The sequence below is a fragment of the Bufo gargarizans genome, chromosome 2 (genome assembly GCF_014858855.1).
Source record: "Bufo gargarizans isolate SCDJY-AF-19 chromosome 2, ASM1485885v1, whole genome shotgun sequence".
Classification (NCBI taxonomy): domain Eukaryota; kingdom Metazoa; phylum Chordata; class Amphibia; order Anura; family Bufonidae; genus Bufo; species Bufo gargarizans.
Window position 1 is genome coordinate 247579295 of NC_058081.1, and position 22137 is coordinate 247601431.

General features: G+C 43.2%; 1 protein-coding gene across 1 annotated transcript in view; it reads right to left on the reverse strand.

Moving 5' to 3' along the window:
- LAMB4 (laminin subunit beta 4) overlaps positions 1-22137 on the reverse strand; it is a 139819-nt gene that overhangs the window by 111155 nt on the left and 6527 nt on the right. The window contains exons 4-11 of the mRNA XM_044277174.1: positions 20725-20798; positions 19351-19539; positions 14556-14619; positions 10883-11097; positions 8496-8616; positions 6029-6217; positions 5202-5381; positions 4970-5079 (exon numbers count right to left, since the gene is read on the reverse strand). Of these exons, the coding sequence (XP_044133109.1) occupies positions 4970-5079; positions 5202-5381; positions 6029-6217; positions 8496-8616; positions 10883-11097; positions 14556-14619; positions 19351-19539; positions 20725-20798 (1142 nt within the window). The remainder of the gene's footprint in view (positions 1-4969; positions 5080-5201; positions 5382-6028; positions 6218-8495; positions 8617-10882; positions 11098-14555; positions 14620-19350; positions 19540-20724; positions 20799-22137) is intronic.

Genomic DNA, 22137 nt, shown 5'->3' on the forward strand with positions numbered 1-22137 from the left:
TAATAACAGCCCCCAGTAATAAGAGCCCCCCTTTGCCAGTAATAACAGCCCCCCTTGGCCAGTAATAACAGCCCCTCTGTGCCAGTAATAAGAGCCCCCAGTAATAAGAGCCCCCTTTGCCAGTAATAAGAGCCCCCAGTAATAACAGCTCCCCTTTGCCAGTAATAACAGCCCCCAGTATTAAGATACCCCCTTTGCCAGTAATAACAGCCCCCCTTTGCCAGTAATAACAGCCCCCCTTTGCCAGTAATAACAGCCCCCAGTAATAAGAGCCCTCCTTTGCCAGTAATAAGAGCCCCCAGTAATAAGAGCCCCCCTTTTCCAGTAATAAGAGCCCCCAGTAATAAGAGCCCCCCTTTGCCAGTAATAAGAGCCCCCCTTTGCCAGTAATAATAGCCCCCCTTTGCCAGTAATAACAGCCCCCAGTAATAACAGCCCCCCTTTGCCAGTAATAACAGCCCCCCTTTGCCAGTAATAATAGCCCCCCTTTGCCAGTAATAACAGCCCCCAGTAATAACAGCTCCTCTGTGCCAGTAATAACAGCCCCTCTGTGCCAGTAATAACAGCCCCTCTGAGCCAGTAATAAGAGCCCCCAGTAATAAGAGCCCCCAGTAATAACAGGCCCTCTGTGCCAGTAATAAGAGCCCCCAGTAATAAGAGCCCCCCTTTGCCAGTAATAAGAGCCCCCCTTTGCCAGTAATAACAGCTCCTCTTTGCCAGTAATAACAGCCCCCAGTAATAAGAGCCCCCCTTTGCCAGTAATAAGAGCCCCCCTTTGCCAGTAATAAGAGCCCCCCTTTGCCAGTAATAACAGCCCCCAGTAATAAGAGCCCCCCTTTGCCAGTAATAAGAGCCCTCAGTAATAAGAGCCCCCCTTTGCCAGTAATAACAGCCCCCCTTTGCCAGTAATAACAGCCCCCAGTAATAAGAGCCCCCCTTTGCCAGTAATAACAGCCCCCCTTGGCCAGTAATAACAGCCCCCCTTTGCCAGTAATAACAGCCCCCAGGTGCCAGTAAAAGTATTGTATATAATGAAAAAAAAAACACACACATACTTACCTCCATGTCAGCGATACGATGCAGGCCTCTTCTGGCCTGTGTCCCACGCTGTATGGCTCAGGCAGCGTGATGACGTCATCACGCCGCCTGCGCCGGCCTCTGATAGGCTGCAGGCCACTAGGCCGGCAGCCTATCAGAGGAAGGGAAAGAGACACGCCTCTCCCTTCCCTGCCGCAGCACAGGCAGGCATCTGTATCGCTGTCCTGAGGACAGCGATACAGATGACTGGAGATGAGCGCTTCCACAATGGAAGCGCTCATCTCCCTGTGCCCCGCTGCCGCCGCCGCCAGCTCGGGGGGGGCAATTGCCCCGTTGCCCCCCCCCCTGGATCCGCCACTGCCTGTGCCCCAAGCACAATAGAAGCAAGGCAACCCCAGGAAGAGCAGCACAGAACAGGCAGAGCAATGACAGAAGCAGTTACCTGCACTGCAAGCAATAGAAGCTAAGCAGCCCCAGCAAGAGCTGCACAGAACAGGCAGAGCAGAGACAGAAGCAGTTACCTGCGCCGTAAGCAATAGAAGATAAGTGGCCCCAGGCAGAGCTGCACAGAACAGGCAGAGCAGGGAATGGCATTCACATTCGGGCATTCAGGCATTTCCCCTCCGGGGAACATAAGAACCCTCTTCCGAAGGCGGACATGGGCAGACATGAACAGAACACCAGAAGCAGTAAGGACTGCCAGACAGACAAAAACAGGAACATAGATTAGACGCAGATAATCTCTGCTAGGCTATACAGATACAAGACAGTACAAGGCAAGGTACAGGGCCAGAAGACAACAATACAGAACCAGGCGGAACACACCGAGGTGTAGATGGTAGTACCCCTTGGGTCAGCAGCAAAGGGCAAAACCTGGCAAGACAAACATAAACAGACTACACAGAGCAAAAGGGTGAAACACCCACAAGACAAGACAGAACAGACTGATCAAGACTCCTCACTGAGCAAAAGGGTGAAGCACCCACAAGACAAGACAAAAACAGACTGACCAAGACTGACCTCAACACTCCACACTCAAAGGCAGAAATAGCAGCCTTAGGCCCCCTGCACACGGCCGTGTTTCACAGCCGTGTGCGGGCCGTGGAACCGCGGCCTGGATCCCTCCTGAGAGCAGGAGCGCACGGCGTCACTGGTTGCTATGACTCCGTGCGCTCCCTGCTGCCGGCACAGTACAGTAATACACTGGTATAGATCATACCAGTGTATTACTGTATTGCGGCGGCAGCAGGGAGCGCACGGCGTCATAGCAACCAGTGACGCCGTGCGCTCCTGCTCTCAGGAGGGATCCAGGCCGCGGTTCCACGGCCCGCACACGGCTGTGAAACACGGCCGTGTGCAGGGGGCCTAATGAGCGCACCTGAAAGGACACACCCAGGGATCGACTAGGGGAGGTTAACCAGCAAGCATGGAACACTGCAGTCAGTACTCAAGAGCGCAACCAACCTGACATAACCACAGGGACACGATACAGCGAGAGGGGGTACACAAACAGACGGGCAGGTTCACACTATATACCGCAGCCAGCATGCAGCCAAAAGCAACCAGCCTACACGGAACCACCCGCAGCCAGTACGCAAAAGGCGTGCAGCCAGCCTGCACGGCAAACCACGTCACGGTAAACTGCACCATGACAGTACCTCAATGAAAATAAGCAAATAACGCCATATCAGCATGGCTTCATGAGGGATCGATCATCTCAAACTAATTTAATCAGTTTCTATGAGGAGGTAAGTTCTAGACTTGACCTTGGCTAATCAATGGATGCCGTATATATGGACTTCTCCAAAGCGTTTGACACTGTACCACATAAAAGGTTAGTATATAAAATGAGAATGCTCGGACTGGGAGAAAACGTCTGTAAAGTGGGTAAGTAACTGGCTCAGTGATAGAAAACAGAGGGTGGTTATTAATGGTACATACTCAGATTGGGTCACTGTCACTAGTGGGGTACCACAGGGGTCAGTATTGGGCCCTATTCTCTTAAATGTATTTATCATGATCTTGTAGAAGGCTTGCACAGTATAATATCAAGTTTCGCAGATAACACTAAACTGTGTAAAGTAATTAACACTGAAGAGGACAGTATACTACTACAGAGCGATCTGGATAGATTGGAGGCTTGGGCAGATAAGTGGCAGATGAGGTTTAACACTGACAAATGTAAAGTTATGCACATGGGAAGGAATAATGCAAGTCACCCGTACATACTAAATGGTAAAACACTGGGTAACACTGACATGGAAAAGGACCTAGAAATTTTGGTGAACAGCAAACTAAGCTGTAGAAACCAGTGTCAGGCAGCTGCTGCCAAGGCCAATGAGATAATGGGTTGCATCAAAAGGGGCATAGATGCCCGTAATGAGAACATAGTCCTACCACTTTACAAATCACTAGTCGGACCACACATGGAGTACTGTGTACAGTTCTGGGCTCTTGTGAACAAGGCAGACATAGCAGAGCTGGAGAGGGTTCAGAGGAGGGAACTAAAGTAATAACTGGAATGAATGGACTACAGTACCCTGAAAGGTTAAACAACATTAGGGTTAGTCACTTTAGAAAAAAGACGACTGAGAGGAGATCTGATAAATATGTATAAATATATCAGGGGACAGTACAGAGATCTATCCCATCATCTATTTATCCCCAGGACTGTGACTGTGACGAGGGGACATCCTCTGCGTCTGGAGGAAAGAAGGTTTGTACACAAACATAGAAGAGGATTCTTTATGGTAAGAGCAGTGAGACTATGGAACTCTCTGCCTGAGGAGGTGGTGATAGTGAGTTCACTAAAAGAGTTCAAGAGGGGCCTGGATGTATTTCTGGAGCTTAATAATATTACAGGATATAGCTACTAGAGAGGGGTCGTTGATCCAGGGAGTTATTCTGATTGCCTGATTGGAGTCGGGAAGGAATTTTTTTCCCCTTAAGTGATAAAGATTGTCTTCTATCTCACGTTTTTTTTTTTTTGCCTTCCTCTGGATCAACTTGCAGGATAACAGGCTGAACTGGATGGACAGATGTCTTTTTTCGGCTTTATAAACTATGTTACTATATATCACCATTGGAAGCAACTTAATGTTTTCTTATAGATTTTATGTTTAGCTTAATTTTTATAAAATTATCTTTACCTTCCTTTGGCCTTTGTTTTAATCGACACATTTTATAAGTACATTATATTGTGCTTTACCTTACACTGAAATAAACTTGAACTAAAGCTGTGGGTTGTGCTGTTATACATATGTCTTTCTTTTGTGGACTTTTGCTTCCCATTCAGGGGATTTTGCAACAACACTGACACCTGGAGGCTAATATGGTGAATAGCAAGGCTTTACATCTCTCAACTGTAACATTTGTATTACTGAGTACTTCATATATAAATCCACCCCTAAATAAAAAATCTCCAGTGTAATCATTTCTAACATTTCTGCTTTACAATTTATAAAACACATTTTGTGCAATAAAGTAGATTCATATTTTCATTAAAGAATATCCCTACTACCATCCCTGCCTTCCAAGGCCCGATGAAGCGCAAAGAGCGCAAAACGGCTGTCACCTGACTATACACCGGCATTAAGGGCTTGCTTGTTTTAATGAATGCCATTGCTGTGTTTCTATGGATATGGTACATTATATCTGCTGGTATGTTATCAAGGATTGGTGGGAACCATGAAAGCATCGGCATAGAAAGTAATGGGTTATCTTATTGTTCGGTATTGCCTTTTTTTGTTTTTTAATCCAATAACAAAATCACATAATCCCAAAAATTATATTTTGCACACCAGCAAAGTGATTTCTGTTCCATTCTATTACTTTAGAATTTGTAGATAGGTATGCGTGTATTTTTTTTATCCTTTATAACACAAGTACACATACTGAAGACAAAAGGGGGTGACATCTTTATGAAACTTACTAGACATTCATCACAGTACCGGCCTGTTGCAAGGCTCTGACATTGGCATTGCCCAGTAATGGCATCACACACTGAGAAGGGCAGGGTTCCAAAAGGGTTGCATCCACAGTCTGTAAGAGAAAAATACTTGAATTAGTGCTTGATAGTACAAGAGATTTGGTAATTATTCATGTATTATTAATTTTGGCAAGAATAATAAATTGGTCATTTTCCACTCCTCTCAGCTACTTACATTGACATCCGTCAGGGTCATTGGCGTTCAGTCCGAAGTAGCCAGGTTTACACTGAGTGCAGCGAATTCCTTCTACATTTTCTTTACATAAGCATGTCCCGGCAACGATTCCCAATTTGTGGTCTGTTTTACCTTCACATAAGCCATTACCTTTTGTACCATCTGGATCACAATCACAAGCTGGAAGAAAAGCATGAAATCATAAAAATAAAAATAAATCCAAGTTACTTACAACTTTTATTTAAAAAATTCCCCAAATTCAAGAAAAGGTTTTGTACACAGAGCGTACAGGAAGCAATGTGCAAAAATAAGGTGATTGTCTTCACTTTGCTTTGGATCGATTCAGAGGTGTTTCATTTCAATCCTGCTTGTGATAATAAGAAGATAACTTCTGTAAAGTGTTCTCTACAGAAAACCAATTGAGTGTGAAAAATGCTAGTTTTTATGATGTTTTTTTCTAAATAGGTAGAAAGTGATATAGAATGTTAAAAATAACCAATTTAAATTCTTAAGAAATATGTATAACATAAAAATTAGATTTAAACTGTAGGTCATTTTCTGATGAAATTTTTCTTTTAAATGGATCTCATTTCCTATGGGAAGCAATGTAATGAAAGAGTACATATCAGTTCAGATATTATTTTTTATATTTATTTTATTCTGGATCAAATCAAACAACCTGAAACCTGCTGTGCATTGATATTATTTTATAGATGAGTTCTCCAATGAGTTGCACAAGAAATACAGAAAAACTTGTATCAGTAATACATAAACTGCCCTATACCTGGTTCTCACCAGTTATCCATGAAAACATGATTTGCACTTACGGATACAAGTATTGGGATCAGATATGTCTCTGAGAGGATCGTGATAGAAGTACGATTTACACAGTTCACACTGATTTCCTCTGGTATTGTGCTGACAGTCCTCACATACACCGCCACTGGTGCCCTTGTTTTCCTGGTATACAAGCATGTCAAAGTGGCATATATCAGAGTGTCCATTACAATTGCATTCTAAAAGTGAATGAAAATATTATGTTAATGAACAATACATATGTGTCATTATTAGGAGATAAATAAAGATCCTATATTTAGCATAGTAATGCACTTATACGGATTTACACCGCACGATGATATAGCCGATTGTCACAGGCGTCTGTTCTGTCAGTGAAGGAGAGCTCTGAATTTACATGCAGTGATCTGCTCCACAGTATGAGGACGAGGGGTAGCTATTGCGATCCCTTGTCCTCATACAGAATCATTGTTTTTTGGCAGCAGATCACTGTTTATACCGCACGATCTGCTGCCCAGAAACGATGATTGATGTGGCAGGATCAATCACCAGATCACCCGATGAATGAGCGTTTCACTCGTTCATCGAGTGATCAGTGGCACACTTAGATGGACAGTTTGTCGAGAACGAGCGTTCCCAGGAAGGTTCGTTCCTGCTAATCTGCCCAATTATCGAGCAGTGTAAATCCACCTTTAGGTTATGTTCAGATGTGGTGGATTGGTTGTGGGGATTTCATTTTGAGATTTCTCAACATTTTACAAAAGCTGCATTCACGCATTGGCAGAATAATTCTGATCCGATTTTAAGGCATGTTGTGGATTTTCAAATCCAGCTGTAGTATTCTACTATGAGGATAGCAATACAGTTGAGTTGAGGGGGGCACCTGCAGCTGCCAGCTAGGTGCATACCGGTAAGTACCTGATTCTCCCAGCATTAATTAATGCTGAAAGTATCTGAATGTTATGTACCCGGCTGGCGGCCATAAGGAGGGCTGGGGTGGCCCCCTGGGAGTTGGTCCACCTGGAAATTTCCCTGTAGGGTCTATGGCCAGTCTGCCTTTGATAAATATACACTCTGTGCACTCTATATTTATGAATATAAAGGACATTTGTATCCAATGGTCTGATGTAACCCAATGCAGACAGTTCCAGACTAACTGTATGGGTGTGAGACCTTGCAGTGGCACATCAGCTGTCCCTGCTAAAGATGGGGCTACCTAGGACCACCGCATATTATTTCTTATTTATGCAACTGTATGAAACTGTATGCCATTGTTTTGGGTCACCATATTGTATGCCGCAGGCAGCATTGTATACTGTACAGTTATTTATGACTGTATACCATATTGCAGGGGGGGCGGGGGTCTCACCACAATATAACACCATAGAGCATCATTCAAAGTAAGCCAACTGCAGAATAAATCAGGGACATCATCTGGGTAGGGAATGTTCCTAAAATATAATAATTTTCATATTCATTTGTAGACTAGCTTTCTCACGTTTTAGCAGTTTTCTAAAAGGTCTCAGGATTTCACAAGGAACATAGGGGGACATTTATCAAACCTCTACACTACTGGTTTAGAAAAGTCACAAATGTTGGTGTAAGTCCCGGTTTATGAGAAAATTTGCAGCTTTTATGCTTTTTCCACACCCTCACCACTTTTTCAAAAAGTGAGTGGGTTATGGGTGGGTAAGAGGCAGGCCACTGGAGGGACCTCTGCAGCCCAACTCATTTAACAACATGTTATTCAGAACAGTGACGCACATTACACCAGTAATCTACACCATGTCCTGGCTGGAGTAGATTTCAGTTCTGGCGCACAGGCAGCCAGATATAGGCTTTAAGACGTGTGCACTTCTTCATAATCATAGCGCATCTCTCACCAGAGCAGGACAAAATAAGACCAGAGTACGGTATATAACAGCGGTTTTCATAAATTTCACTCATAGTTCTCTAAAGGTTCAGATTAAATAATCTATGTCAGCAAAGCATTAATATTTATTCACATGCAATTCCTGATATTCCAGCTAAAGCTGCAGCTACAGCTAAAGCCAAAATAATATTTTTTGGTAAGAAAATAGAAAAAAATCTGAAGAAAAATTTCAGAATAACGTAGCGGAAGATTCAGTTCTAATTAAAGGGTTTTTCCCTTAAAATGCACAGTGCTGCTTGTATATATGATGCCCGTCCATGCCCAAACGTTTACATGCAGAGACCAAAGCACAGTGAAGATAACAGTGGACCCATGGAGTTGGCACCAAGCATCTCGGGGGAGATGAGTATGCTTCCCTTTACAGCTACATCAGGTGGGAATGGAGGTAATCTCAAAAACACATGGAGGTTGGAAAACCCATTTATTGAAGTGTAATAAAACACATATCAAATGTAGAAATGCTGTTAAAAATTCTGAAGTGTTGACTATAGAATAAATTAAAACATACATGTTCTAAAGAGATAAGTAGATCATAAAAGTATGGAAAAAATGTAGTCTGTACTTACTTTTACAAGCATTGTCCTCAAAACCAACTGCTGGGCTCCACGGTGCATCATTATAAAATTCTTTACATTTCTCACAGTTTAGGCCATCTGTGTTATGTTGACAGACACATTTGCCATGGACCTAAAAACAGTGAAAACTATATTTCAACAGCAGAGATAAATGTTTTAAGGGAGATTTCGTGTTACATATATTGCTTTTTTAAAGATGATTTTTTTAATGATGACACAAGTGTGTAAGCACCCATATACCTCTGTGTAAATTTTTATTCCAATCCGCAATTTTGTGGATCACATACGGCCCCATTCATTTCAATGTGGCAGCAAAAGATGCTGACAGCACGCCGCGTGCTGTCCGCATCCGCACTTCCATTTTCCACAGCCTAGCAAAAAAGATTGGGGACAAGAATAGGCATTTCTATGATAGGACAGGACCTTCCAGTCTGCACAATCCACAAAAATGGATACGATCATGTGAATGGGCCCTAAGAATGAGACGATATATTGTGTATATGTTTTGCATTGCCTAATATCTATTCATACCCTTTAAAGTGAATCAGTTTTATGCTGCTAGGTTCTAACAGCTCCAGCGCCTGTCAACGAGTACTGGATATTCATGAGCTTCTAGCTTGCCCCACCGCCGAACACTGAATGACAGGTTTTTCCCAACTGAATTAGCAGCAGGGGGCCGAGAGAACAAGAAGCTCATGGATATGGGGACTGACTGGCATGCGCTGGAGCTGTGCAGTACAAGATTTTAACAAAATGGCTGGGTCAATTAAATAAAGTGACCCAGCATTTTGCTAAGGGGATCTGTCAGTGAATTCAGGAGTTAGGAGGGTCCCTGTGGTTGACAGGTACATAAATACTCGACACCCTAGCGTTAATTAAAGGGGTTCTTTCACTTTAGTAAGTGGCATTTATCATGTACAGAAAGTTAATACAAGGCACTTACTAATGTATTGCGATTGTCCATATTGCTTCCTTTGCGGGCTTGATTCATTTTTCCATCACATTATACACTGCTCGTTTCTATTGTTGCAACCATCCTGTAATCCAGCACCAGTGGCCGTGCTTGCACACTATAGGAAAAAGTCTTGGCCTCTCTGGTGGCTGGGACCATAGGAGTACACATAGGCTAGTGCTTTTTCCTATAGTGTGCAAGCACGACCACCACTGCTAGGTTACAGGGTGGTCATAACCATGGAAACAAGTAGTGTATAATGTGATGGAAAAATGAATCAAGCCAGCAAAGGAAGCAATATGGATAATAGCAATACATTAGTAAGCGGCTTGTACTAACTTTCTCTACACAATAAATGCTATTTAACCCCTATAACACTGGGAGTGACAGATCATTACTTTCCAGGCTGGCAGCTGTGAGGAGGGCTCAGGCTGCCCTCTGGGCAACAGCTCACTTGGAAATATCCCTGTAGAGCAGGGGTCAGCAACCTCTGGCACTCCAGGTGTTGTAAAACTACATGTCCCATCATGCTCACTTGCTTGGCTGTTTCTCTGGACTCCCACAGAAGTGAAAGGAGCATGCTGGGAGTTGCAGTTTGACAACAACTGGAGTGCCGAGGGTTGCTGATCCCTGCTGTAGAGTCTATGGCCAATCCGCCCCTGTTTGTAACACAATGCACAAACACAGATGTGAAACCAAGCTTCTTTATTTAAAGGGAACCTGTCAGCGGCAGAAGTCATCCTAAACCGCCAGCAGTACCTTCAAGTAGCCAGCAGCGAGTTTCTATTTAGGATTTTCTTATTGCATTCAGATGAGGCAGAAGTATGAAAAACGTTCTTTTATCCTCCGTCTGCACTATTTTCCAGTCAGGCTTGAAGTCAAGGGACAGCGGCCTTTTTTGACAGGTTCCCTTTAAGCTGCCCACACATGATGGGTCCCGGCACCGGGATCTTTATGCAGCTCACCTCTAATTGCCAGGCTGCTTGTTTCAAATAACATGTATAAGCGCAATCCGGCAGATGATAGGATGGCCTGGGAATTAGTGGTGATCCCACAGCCAGATGCTATCTTGAACAGACTATTGTCCAGAAGGAAGCGTTCCTTCCCGACAATCACCTGCTCGTCACTGAAGGAGAATGATGCAATTACATGCGGCGATCTTCTCCAAAGTATGGGGAGGAGCGATCACTAATGCCATTGCTCATTCCCATACACAATTATTTGCCGTAAGCAGACCGTGATTAGATGGCACAATCTGCTGCTGGCAAACGATCATTTTTGCGCATGCATAGAAGATGCATTTGTCCAATGAACAAACGCTTGTTACTGATGATCTGGCCGACCCTAGGCCAGTGTAATACAAGCCTAAGGGTATTGATTCAATTTCAAAATTTAACTATAACATAAGGAACACATCTTGACTTACCATTCCAGGTTCATTAAAACCATCTCCACTCATGGTGTCTACTGGGATGCATTGACTGGCGTGACCATTACAAAAGCAGTTTCCTCTTACAATCATTTCATAAATTGCATAGTAATATTTTTCCTGGGGTACACTTTGCCATCCATTGCCTAATGTATCCCCAAAAGTGTGAAGCTTTGTAAAGTTAATTCTTAAGTTTGTTATGGTAATTATATCTTTAAAAAAAAAGAAGAAAAATAAAAATTGATTTTTTATTTTTATGCATAAGATTGTCGAGACATAAATTATTGCAAAAATCATTCAGTGACTTACGAGAGGCAAGGGCAATATTCGAAATTTTTCATGAATATTTGGGTGAATATTCGTCATATATTCACGAATTTGAGAATTCTTGATCTAGTCATTATTTTCTTGATTGCGAAAATAGGCAATCAACACTTGCGATCAACACTACTCCTAAAGTCAAAGATATTTCAGCCTTCTCATTGGCCCACAAGCAAGAAGCACTGAGGGATCATGGGTACTGATAAAAAAAAAACTAGAATATTCGCGATTACGAAGATATAGCACTATATTCTAGATATTCGCGAATTCTCAAAGTGCCAATATTCGCTATAAAAATTTGCGATTAGAATATTCGCGATCAACACTATTTATCACGAGGGGAACTTCTGAAGCTAGTTTTGCTTGAGCCTGCATTCATGGAATTTATCAAATTTACCAAAGTTATCAAACAGTGCACATTGCTTCATAAATTTGGTGCATCTTTACAGAGAACACGATGTTGATCCATCGTCTACTGAAACAATGCCTTGCGCCTATAAATATTACCACACAAATAGCCAATTGCTATTAAAACTATCAAAGTTTATTACATGAAGAATAAAGAATAAAAGGTTAAAAGCCAGAGGAGCCCAGACAATTATATAAAGAATGCAATTCAGACATTAAGTAGTCCAGATGAAAGAAATACTAAGGAGAGATGGCAACAATATAAAATAATAAAAAGATGGCAAAAAGGTCAGACAGGGTGAAAAACACCACTAAGAGAGCGAATACAATGGATAACAGCAATACAAAATACAGCCATAACACCAGGAGACTGGGACCTCACACCCCTCTACTGAAATAAAATAGGCACAGTTGGCCCTTGACAGAGAACAAATCAGTTTGCAATGGTGCTGTCTCTAGGACTGAAAACTATGGGGGTCATTTATCAAACTGGTGTAAAGTAGAACCGGCTTAGTTGCCCATGGCAACCAATCCGATTCCACCTTTCACTTTTCACAGCTCCTTTGGAAAATAAAAGGTGGAAAGTTGCTATGGTAAATCTGCCCCTTTACATAACATGACATTATATAGATCTGACCTGAGGTAGGAATTAGTTCCCTCCCAAAAAGCATAATTTTACTTAACAAATAAAATATTTATGCAGATAAAGGTAGTTCTCAATCCCTGAGACGGTGCCGCTACAAAGGATCCGATTCTTTGTCCGCCAAGGACCATTTCTGCCACTGGCCACTGGACCCCATCACTAGTAAAGGAGTGTGGGCGGCATTCCAACAAGGGATCAAAAGCATACTGTGCCAGTCTGCACAACTTACAAATCGGAACCGAAACCAGCCTGTTTGTTACGTTACTGGTGATGAAATCTTCCTCTTCTTTCTTTTTATATACATATACTCTTCACTGATGACAGCTCTGGCATATGCCTATTTAGCATAGTTAACAACTCTCACTTTTCCAGCTAATTTCAAAAGTGCAGAGAGCAGTGTAACATCACAAAAAGCCAAAAATGGCAGTAAACCAGTGCAAGTCAAATGATAAATTCCCTGTTTCTACCTGTTACTACCCTAAGCTTAGAGACGGTATAATAGTGGAACAACATGCTAAAATGATATCACAATGTTCCAAAATATAGTGTCCTATTTTGCCAACATTTTAGTGCTATATGATGTCCAATATATACTGATATAGAGTTTCAATACAATACAAAGTGCCCATCAAAAACTAGTTGTATGACTTACAATACACTTGTAGTAATACAATACTGCACTCATAGCATCTGTAACCCTATATAGCTTTGTATGTAAATGTACATGAAATGGCAGAGCTAAAAATGGAGAGACAGTTGGATTTTGACTTTAACATAGGTTTAGGTGTGCTGAATGGTAACATTATAGGGGTTGTCCGTGAAAAATATTTAACTTTTTCAAACCAGCACCTGGATCTGAAAACTTTTGCAATTGCATGTAATTCAAAATGTACTATAGCCACTGACCCACATGTTCATGATAGGCAGAGAGCTGCAGCATATAAGGCACACCCCCTGATTCGTGATAGGCAGAGAGCTGCAGCATATAAGGCACACCCCCTGATTCGTGATAGGCAGAGAGCTGCAGCATATAAGGCACACCCCCTGATTCGTGATAGGCAGAGAGCTGCAGCATATAAGGCACACCCTCTGATTTGTGATAGGCAGAGAGCTGCAGCATATAAGGCACACCCCCTGATTCGTGATAGGCAGAGAGCTGCAGCATATAAGGCACACCCCCTGATTCTTGATAGGCAGAGAGCTGCAGCATATAAGGCACACCCCCTGATTCATGATAGGCAGAGAGCTGCAGCAGAAAGAACATGACCCCAGAAAGGACACACCCTCTGAGCTGTCAGCTTGAAGAAAATCTAGAAAAGCAATTGGAAAAATGAAAGGAGCGAGCTTTGGATTATTGTGAGAGACAGGGATAACTTTTTTAGTATGGAATTGTCATGTACTTTATGATGTCTAATTTTCATTAATCATGGGATAACCCTGTTAAATTGCAACTGCTATTTCATTTTCAACTGAGGGCTTCTAAGGAAACTTCAGCTTCACCATTCTCCTAAATGCTGAAGACACTGGATAAATGTATGACACCTCTAGTCTCCCTGCATTAGCCTCTGCCTCCTTACCCCAGCCCTGCATCCCTAGATGTGTAACAGAGGTTACTAAGACTAATGTAACCCTGTAGTTTATCTGCTGCTAACGCTGGCAGGCGTGCTCTCCTCTATCTTCGCAGCATGCACTTGGTTGGGGATGGGTAGATATGGAGAGGAGTGAGGCTGCAGTATTCAGCACTGACAGGAAGTATACAGGACCACGGTACTCTTACCGTCAGTGCTGAACGCTGCAGCCCTGGTCCTCTCTATATTCCCAGTGTCTCTGGTTAGGGCCGAGGCTGCAGTGTTCTGTGCTGACATCAAGTGTTCTCTGTTCCTGTATACTGTCAGCACTGAAGCCTAACTCCTCTCCCTGTGTTCCCAGCACTAGCCGCAGATGTGCTGGGATGATAGAGGGAAGCGCTCCTGCCAGTGCTCAATGCTGGCAGCAGATTGACTGCTGGGAATCATTTAACATACGTGGTAACAAGCAGAAGCTAGGGCAGGAAGACCAGAGGCAGGCTGAGAAGCCTCTGCATCATACAGTTATGTGCAGATCTCAGTTAGAGGGTTGCTAAAGAGAAAATTTCAAAAAAAAAATGCACTCTGTTCCTATATATTGAAAAAAAAAATGCCACTCTTTAAATACAGTACGTTTCCATGCTTTTTTCTGTAAATACTTTAAATAGACATCTATTTGATACTGTTGCAGAGCATTTAAAATGAATGTACTATAGCAATTGTATTTGCATACCTTGTATGTAGACATCATATGGATCATCAATAATAAAACTGGGATCAAGAGCCTTTAAGACCACCTAGAAAGCAAAGTATTTTTATTTTCATTATAATGTTAGTTGATATACGGGATTTTTAAAGCACACATTTTAGAGCACTTATGCAACCACATTATTTTTTATTTTTTTTTGTTTTCTTCCCTCCACCTAAAACAGGCATGCTCACCCTGCGGCCCTCCAGCTGTTGCAAAACTACAACTCCCACAATGCTCTTCTGTAGAATGATAGCTGTAGGCTGTCAGGGAATGATGGGAATTGTAGTTTTGCAACAGCTGGAGGGCCGCAGGTTGAGCATGCCTGGCCTAAAATATTTCAGTTTGTTTTTCAATTGAGTGGTACAGTTTATAGGTCACAATAAAGGTGGAAAAAGTTCTGAAATGATTTATCTTTGTCTCTCCGATTGTCCTGCGAAAGCTCATTTATCTGTCTGTGTAAAGGTGCCACAGATCACCCAATGAATGAGTGAACCGCTCGTTCATTGGGTGAAACAGTAGTTTGTGCAATCAAGTCAATTATGGTTTCTGGGCAGTGGAACGTGCTGTCTAAACAGCTATCTGCTGCCCAGAAACAATGCAACTGTATGAGGATGAGCGAATTGCAATAATGCAACGCTTCACCCCCATGGAACGAGCAGCCGACTGTCGGGAACGCTTTCCGGTAATCGTCTGCTCCTCGGGACATGCAAATCCACCATTGCATAGGGGCAGATTAACTTATCCTGTTAAATATTTATTCAGTGTAATCTTCAACCAGGCCGTCTGTGTCAAATTTACCAGAGTAGCTGATGGTATGTGACAAAATTAGTGCATCTTGCTATTGGTGCATCTTGCTTTTGGGGGTCATTTATCAAACTGGTGTAAAGTAGAACAGGCTTAGTTGCCCATAGCAACCAATTAGATTCCACCTTTAATTTTGAACAGCTCCTTTAGAGAATAAAAGGAGGAATCTGGTTGCTATGGGCAATTAAGCCAGTTCAACTTTACACCATTTTGATAAATGACCCCCCTTGTCTAACTTTACACCACCTATTGGTTGGCTTACTTTGCGTAAAAATCGTGGTACATTTTGGTGCACATTGCATCATCTTAAGCTACACCCCTTCCCACTATGACCCATTTCTAGTCCCCATGTCAAGTAATGTGCGGCAAGTGTCTCGAACACATCATAACTATAGTGGAAGACATGTTTGCCATTTTTAGTGCAATTTGAGACAGAATTCAGTAAAAATTAGCTAAGTAAATCTTCCACATAGGGGAACATTTATTATTTGCAGTTGTTTTTGTGTACATTTTTGTGTGTCTTTGAATTGAGTGTCTGCGCCAAATTTATGAAATGGTGTACCTTAATAAGATATTTGGCATGATTACAATGTGATTGACACCTATATGTGTTAAAGTATATCATGGAGTGGCCTGAATGTTTATTTTAGCTCTTAAACACAGACCACTTTAAAAGGGGCGAGGGTCACCAAATGTCACAAAAGAAAGCAGCAAAGAACTACTACCATCATGCCCTGATAGCCACAGGCTGCCAGGGCATAGTGGTAGCAGGGGCACACCACTAATGAGGCAAGCTGAGGCAGTTGCCTCAGGCGGCGCCATCTAGGTGGGAGTGGGGGCGACAAAGCAGCAGCGCTGCACAGCTGATCCTTTACATAGTGACAGTACATAGGGTACTGATTAATACAGTACTCTATGCTCTGTGTTGGGGAGGAAGATCACATTAGGACCTTCCCCTCACAATGCTACTGAGAAGCAGTAGTTCTGGATGAATGAATTGCTCTAGGATCAACAGTGACAGCGCAGTACTCATACTCTGCACTCGCTGTGTCGCTGCGTAGGACCAGCTCAGGACGTGTCAGCGCCGCCCCTACTCAGAGCTATTGAGGAAAAGTAATTATTTGCAAATTACCTAATTTTCACATACGTCTCTAATTTTATTTTTTTATGCATTATAAAATGTTTATTATTATTCAAATGTTTTTTTAAATGTAGCAAAAGTCCTAATAAATGTCTTTAAAACTATGAGTTGTGCTCCATTCCTTTTCTTCAGTCATTAATCATATGGCACTGTTATCTTCACAGCGCTCCTATTGTGGCTATGGGCTATGGCAGGCTGATTGCTGCGTGCTGCTGTCAGACTCTTTTACATCTCTGCCCCTTGCTACTTATGGGTTTCAGGCACCTCTGATAATCCCTAGAATGCTACACTTCTGTTCATTAAAATCCCCCAAACGCTGTCGCTTGACATGTTTCGCCAGCTATACTGGCGTCTTCAGGGGAGTTTTAAAGAGATTTATTTGGTCTTTTACTACATTTAAAAAAACATTCGATTATAATGCATTAAAAGTTAAGTTTTAGCAAAAACAATTAGAAACATATGTGAAAATTGGGCAATTATTAGTCCAAAAGACTATTTGTAAATAATGGTATGAAGTGCCTGCACATATGTCTTGGGTCTATGTGTGTAGTAGTAGATTGAGGAGAAGTCGGCACATCCTGAGATGCATCTGTGGGGATGGGTGAACATTTCTTACACGTGTTAGTGACTGTCCTGCAGCATGTGTGAGCTCTGCAGGCAGGTAGCAGCTGTCAGGTCCAAGTGCCACTAAGCAGGCCCCAGGTCAGGCACCTATGACAGTCAGTGCTGCCGTTCATGTGCATGTATGGAGGAGGTGAAGCCCTTGACTGCAGAGTGGGAATTCTTTACCTAGGAAGGGAGCACTGCAACATCTCTTGTGATATATGACTGTGACTCCATCTGAAAGTTTCACTCTTTTAACTCTTACATCCTGGGGTTGTTGCTGAGGCTGCTGCTAGTGTTCTGTACAGGTGGCAGCTTCAGTTTTGAAACTCGTATCAGCCACCTTGCCCACACAAGATGGGAAGGGGGCACACAATCTGCAAGAGGTCCTGTGGAAAAGGGGGACATGTCTCCTCCCTGCCCCAACATCACCCCTTCCACCTTGTGTCTCCATTATGCCCTGGGGCAGAAACCCTTCCACCCTGTGTCTCCTCTCTGCCTCCAACTTCACCCCTGCAACCTTGTGTCTCTTCCCTGCCCCTAACATCACACCTGCCACCATGTATCTTCTCCCTGCCCCCAACATCACCCCTGCCCCCTTGTATCTCCTCCCTGCCCCCAACATCACCCCTTGCCACCATATATCTCCTCCCTGCCTCCAACATCACCCCTGCCCCCTTGTATCTCCTCCCTGCCCCCAACATCACCCTGCCACCTTGTATTCCTCCCTGCCCCCAACATCACCCCTGCCCCCTTGTATTTCCTCCCTGTCCCCAACATCGCCCCTGCCACCTTGTGTCTCCACCCTGCCCCGAACATTGCTCCTGCTACCTTGTTTCTCCTCCCTGCCCCCAACATCGCCCCTGCCACCTTGTGCCTCCTCCTTGCCCCAACATTGCAACTGCCACCTTGCATCTCCTCCCTGCCCCAACATTGCCCGTGTCACCTTGTGTCTCCTCCCTGCCCCCAACATCGCCTCTTCCACCCTGTGTCTCCTTCCTGCCCCCAACATCACCCCTGCCACCTTGTGTCTCCTCCCTGCCCCCAACATCATACATGCCACCTTGTATCTCGTCTCTGCCCCCAACATCGCCCCTGCCACCTTGTGTCTCCATTATGCCCCCAGGCAGAAACCCTTCCACCCTGTGTCTCCTCTCTGCCCCCAAAATCATACCTGCCACCTTGTATCTCCTCCCTGCCCCCAGATCGCCCCTGCCAGATCGCCCCTCCCTGTCCCCAACATCGCCCCTGCCACCTTGTATCTCTTCCCTGCCCCCAACATCGCCCCTGCCACCTTGTGTCTCCATTACACCCCCAGGCAGAAACCCTTCCACCCTGTGTCTCCTCTTTACCCCTATAACCAACTCAGACCCTGACAAATGTGAGATATTAAAATACTTATGTCACACATAGCCATTTTCTAACAAACACCTGTGTTCACATTTGTCACCTACATTGTGCTGTCACTGTATTGCTATTAAATGTCTTGGGGGTTTAGGGGTGCATTTACATTTTTTGCCTTAGGCGGCAGAAAGGCTAGGTGCAACAGATGAAGAGCCACAGGTTGGGGAACCTTACTGTAGGTAATGGGTAATTAATTTTACCAATTTATTTGTATTCTTTTGGACTATTGGATATTTTTCAAAATGCAAAAAACGTATCCATTTATTTGCATAGTCTAGATTTGCCTCTACTTGAACAAAAAAATGTGAAAATACTGTATATTCTTTCTTATTTAAAGGGTTTCTGTCACCACAAATGTGCAAAATGTCACCTGGATTTAACTCTGTTATTTTTTTCTTTCAGTGTGCCCCAGTGTTTGTGCAATTATTACTATTATATGCAAATTAGCCTGTAGGAGCCTGGGGGGAGTTGCACCTGCTTCTAGAGGCTCCATTCTCCCACCTCATGTCACGCCCTTCTACTCTTGATTGACAGGGCCAGGCCAGCGTTGGTTTCCTCCTGCCGGCCCTATCTGCCAGGGAAATCTCGTGCCTGCGCCATCCCATTCAGTATTCGGCGCAGGCACAGTGAGGAAGTCGGCAGCCAGCAGGCGTCCTTTAATAGCAAAAATTGTGGTGACAGAATCCCTTTAAAAATCTAAAATATTAATGACAGCTCCCTCAAATAGAACATTTAGTTAGAATACACTTGCAGTATTTTTCCCTTTCGGGTGAGGGAGATAGGTTTCAAAATGTGATGTGACCCTAGCCTGAAATTAGTTAATACCTCTCCTTCTGAAGAAGGCTCCATGTCAGAATATCTTGAATCACAGACTACATCTCCTACATCGTCACCATGACCTTGAGGAACGCCCAGAAATTCTAAATCACAGTTTTGCGCAAAATATCTGAACACCTTCCACGTCTTTCCAAAATCACGTGATCGCTCAACCAGCATTGCAGCAGGACGAAATGTCTGGAGAAACAAGATAAAAAACAAGTAAATAATAATGATAGATAGATTTTAGATAGATAGATAGAGTCGAAGTGTTGTGAGCAGCACTGCAGAGTAAATGTGACGGGGTGCCTGTGGCGGTGGAAGTGATCCAACATCCAAAGAATAAAACTATAAAATTCCACAGCACTCCCGAAAAGTAAGTAAAAAAGAGTGTTCTTTAATCACCAGACAGCAACGTTTCAGTCCTCTTACTGGGACTTTTCTTAAAGGGAACCTGTCATCCACTTTATGCTGTCCATACTAACGGCAGCATAAAGTAGAGACAGGTGAGTTGATTTCAGCGGTCTGTCATTTTATAAGTTAAAAGTAAGTGGTTGCCAAGAACCAACATCACAATCATTGCAGACTGGGCCTGGAAAAGAGTCCCAGCCACCTGAGAAGAGTCATGGTTATTCATGACTTCCTGCTCTCCCTGCCCACCTGCTGATGACTGACAGTCTCCTACCTAGTTGTCCCCCTTTCTCTCTAGGAGAGAACTGCCAATCCTCATCAGCAGATGGGTGAGAGTGCAGGAGATTATGAATAACCAGGACTCTTCTCAGGTAGATTTGACTCTTCTCAAGGCCTGGGCTGCAATGATTATGATGCTGGTTCTCGGCAACCACTTACTTTTAGCTCATGAGTGACACATTGCTGACATCAGCATTTCTGTCACTATTTTATACTGCCATCAGTGAGGTCAGCATAAAGTTGATGACAGGTTCCCTTTAAGCAGTGTCAGTAGATAGATAGATAAATAGATATGAGATAGATAGATAAATATTATATTAGATAGATATATAATTAGATAAATAGATAGATATGAGAGCGATAGATAGATAATAGATAGATATGAGAGCGATAGACAGATAGACAGATAGATTAGATAGACAGACAGTTAAACAGATGATAGAAGAGATAGATAGAGTAATGAAAACTTGTGTGGTGTAAACCTGTGATGCTACATTTGCTACTCCAACAGATAAATCACTGAATAAGGTTTATCGTAATATAGGTAAAAACAAAACAGCAATATAATGCTTATTGTATTACATGCATCACATCTTAAAGCAGCATCATTTATTTGTGAATTATAATCTTAGCAAATTTAGAGTTTTTGACTTCAGAATTGTTTTTAATAAAATATATTTTAAAGACAAATACCTTGAATGTCATCACAAGATGGCTGAACTGGAATAATGTTTCTAGGTCCAGTCTAATGCTGACCTGGTCAACTCCTAAAGAAAAAAAAAGTGATATGGTCATCTTGATATGAAAATCTTGCCTCATACTTTACGAAAGATGATTGCAACAATGACTTACATTCATAAATACATGACAATGCTTTACTTTGGAATCTCAATATACTCTGTCATGTTTTCACTAATCAGCAGTTAGCAGTATAGTTTCAATAACAAACTAGACAAGTACAGTATTTACTGTGTTGCCAGTATTAATGCAGTATACTAGACCTAAAATATATCAACTAATGCAAATAACACACAAAATCATCTTATTAAAGGAGTTGTCCTATAACTCATAGAGTCCCATGGCTTTCAGTATCACTCTTATGCTGATGACACACAAATCTACCTCTGTGGTCCAGACATCACCACCTTACTATCAAGAATCCCACAATGTCTATCTTCTATATCCTCTTTCTTCTCCTTTCGCTTTCTAAAACTTAACATGGGTAAAGCAGAATTCATCATCTTTCCCCCATCTTGCTGAAACCCCCCAACAGACCTATCTATCATGATCAATGGCTGCACACTCTCCCCGGTCAACAAAGTCCGCTGCCTTGGAGTGACCTTGGATTCTGCCCTCTCCTTCCGACCGCACATCCAAGCCCTTTCCACCACCTGCTGCCTCCAACTCAAAAATATCTCCAGCATCCGCGCTTTCCTTTACTTTGAATCTGCGAAAATGCTTGTACATGCCCTCATCATCACCCGCCTAGACTACTGCAACACTCTGCTCTGTGGCCTTCCATCTGGCACTCTCGCACCCCTCCAATCTATCCTCAACTCTGATACCCGACTAATCCACCTCTCACCCTATTACTCCTCTGCCTGTCCCCTCTGCCAATCGCTTCACTGGCTCCCCATTGCCCAGCGAATTCACTTCAAAGTACTAAGAAATACATACAAGGCCGTCCATAACCTGTCTCCTCCCTACATCTCTGAGCTACTTTCCTGATACACCCCCACACGCACTCTCCAATACTCTCAAGACCTCCTTCTCTCCTCTTATCGCCTCTTCCCACAATCGCCTCCAAGATTTCTCCCGTGCATCCCCCATACTCTGGAACTCGCTACCCCAACATATCAGACTCTCACCTTCAGTGGAATCCTTCAAAAGAAACCTGAAAACCCACCTCTTCAGACAAGCCTACAACCAATGACCCTGCTGCCTCTATACCGCCATGACCAACTTCACCCGCACCTACTGTGTCCTTCTCCCATACCATGTAGATTGTAAGCCCTCACGGGCAGGGCCCTCTCTCCTTCTGTACCAGTTTGTAACTCGTCTTGTTTATGATTAGTGCAATTGTCTGTATTATGTATGTATACCTAT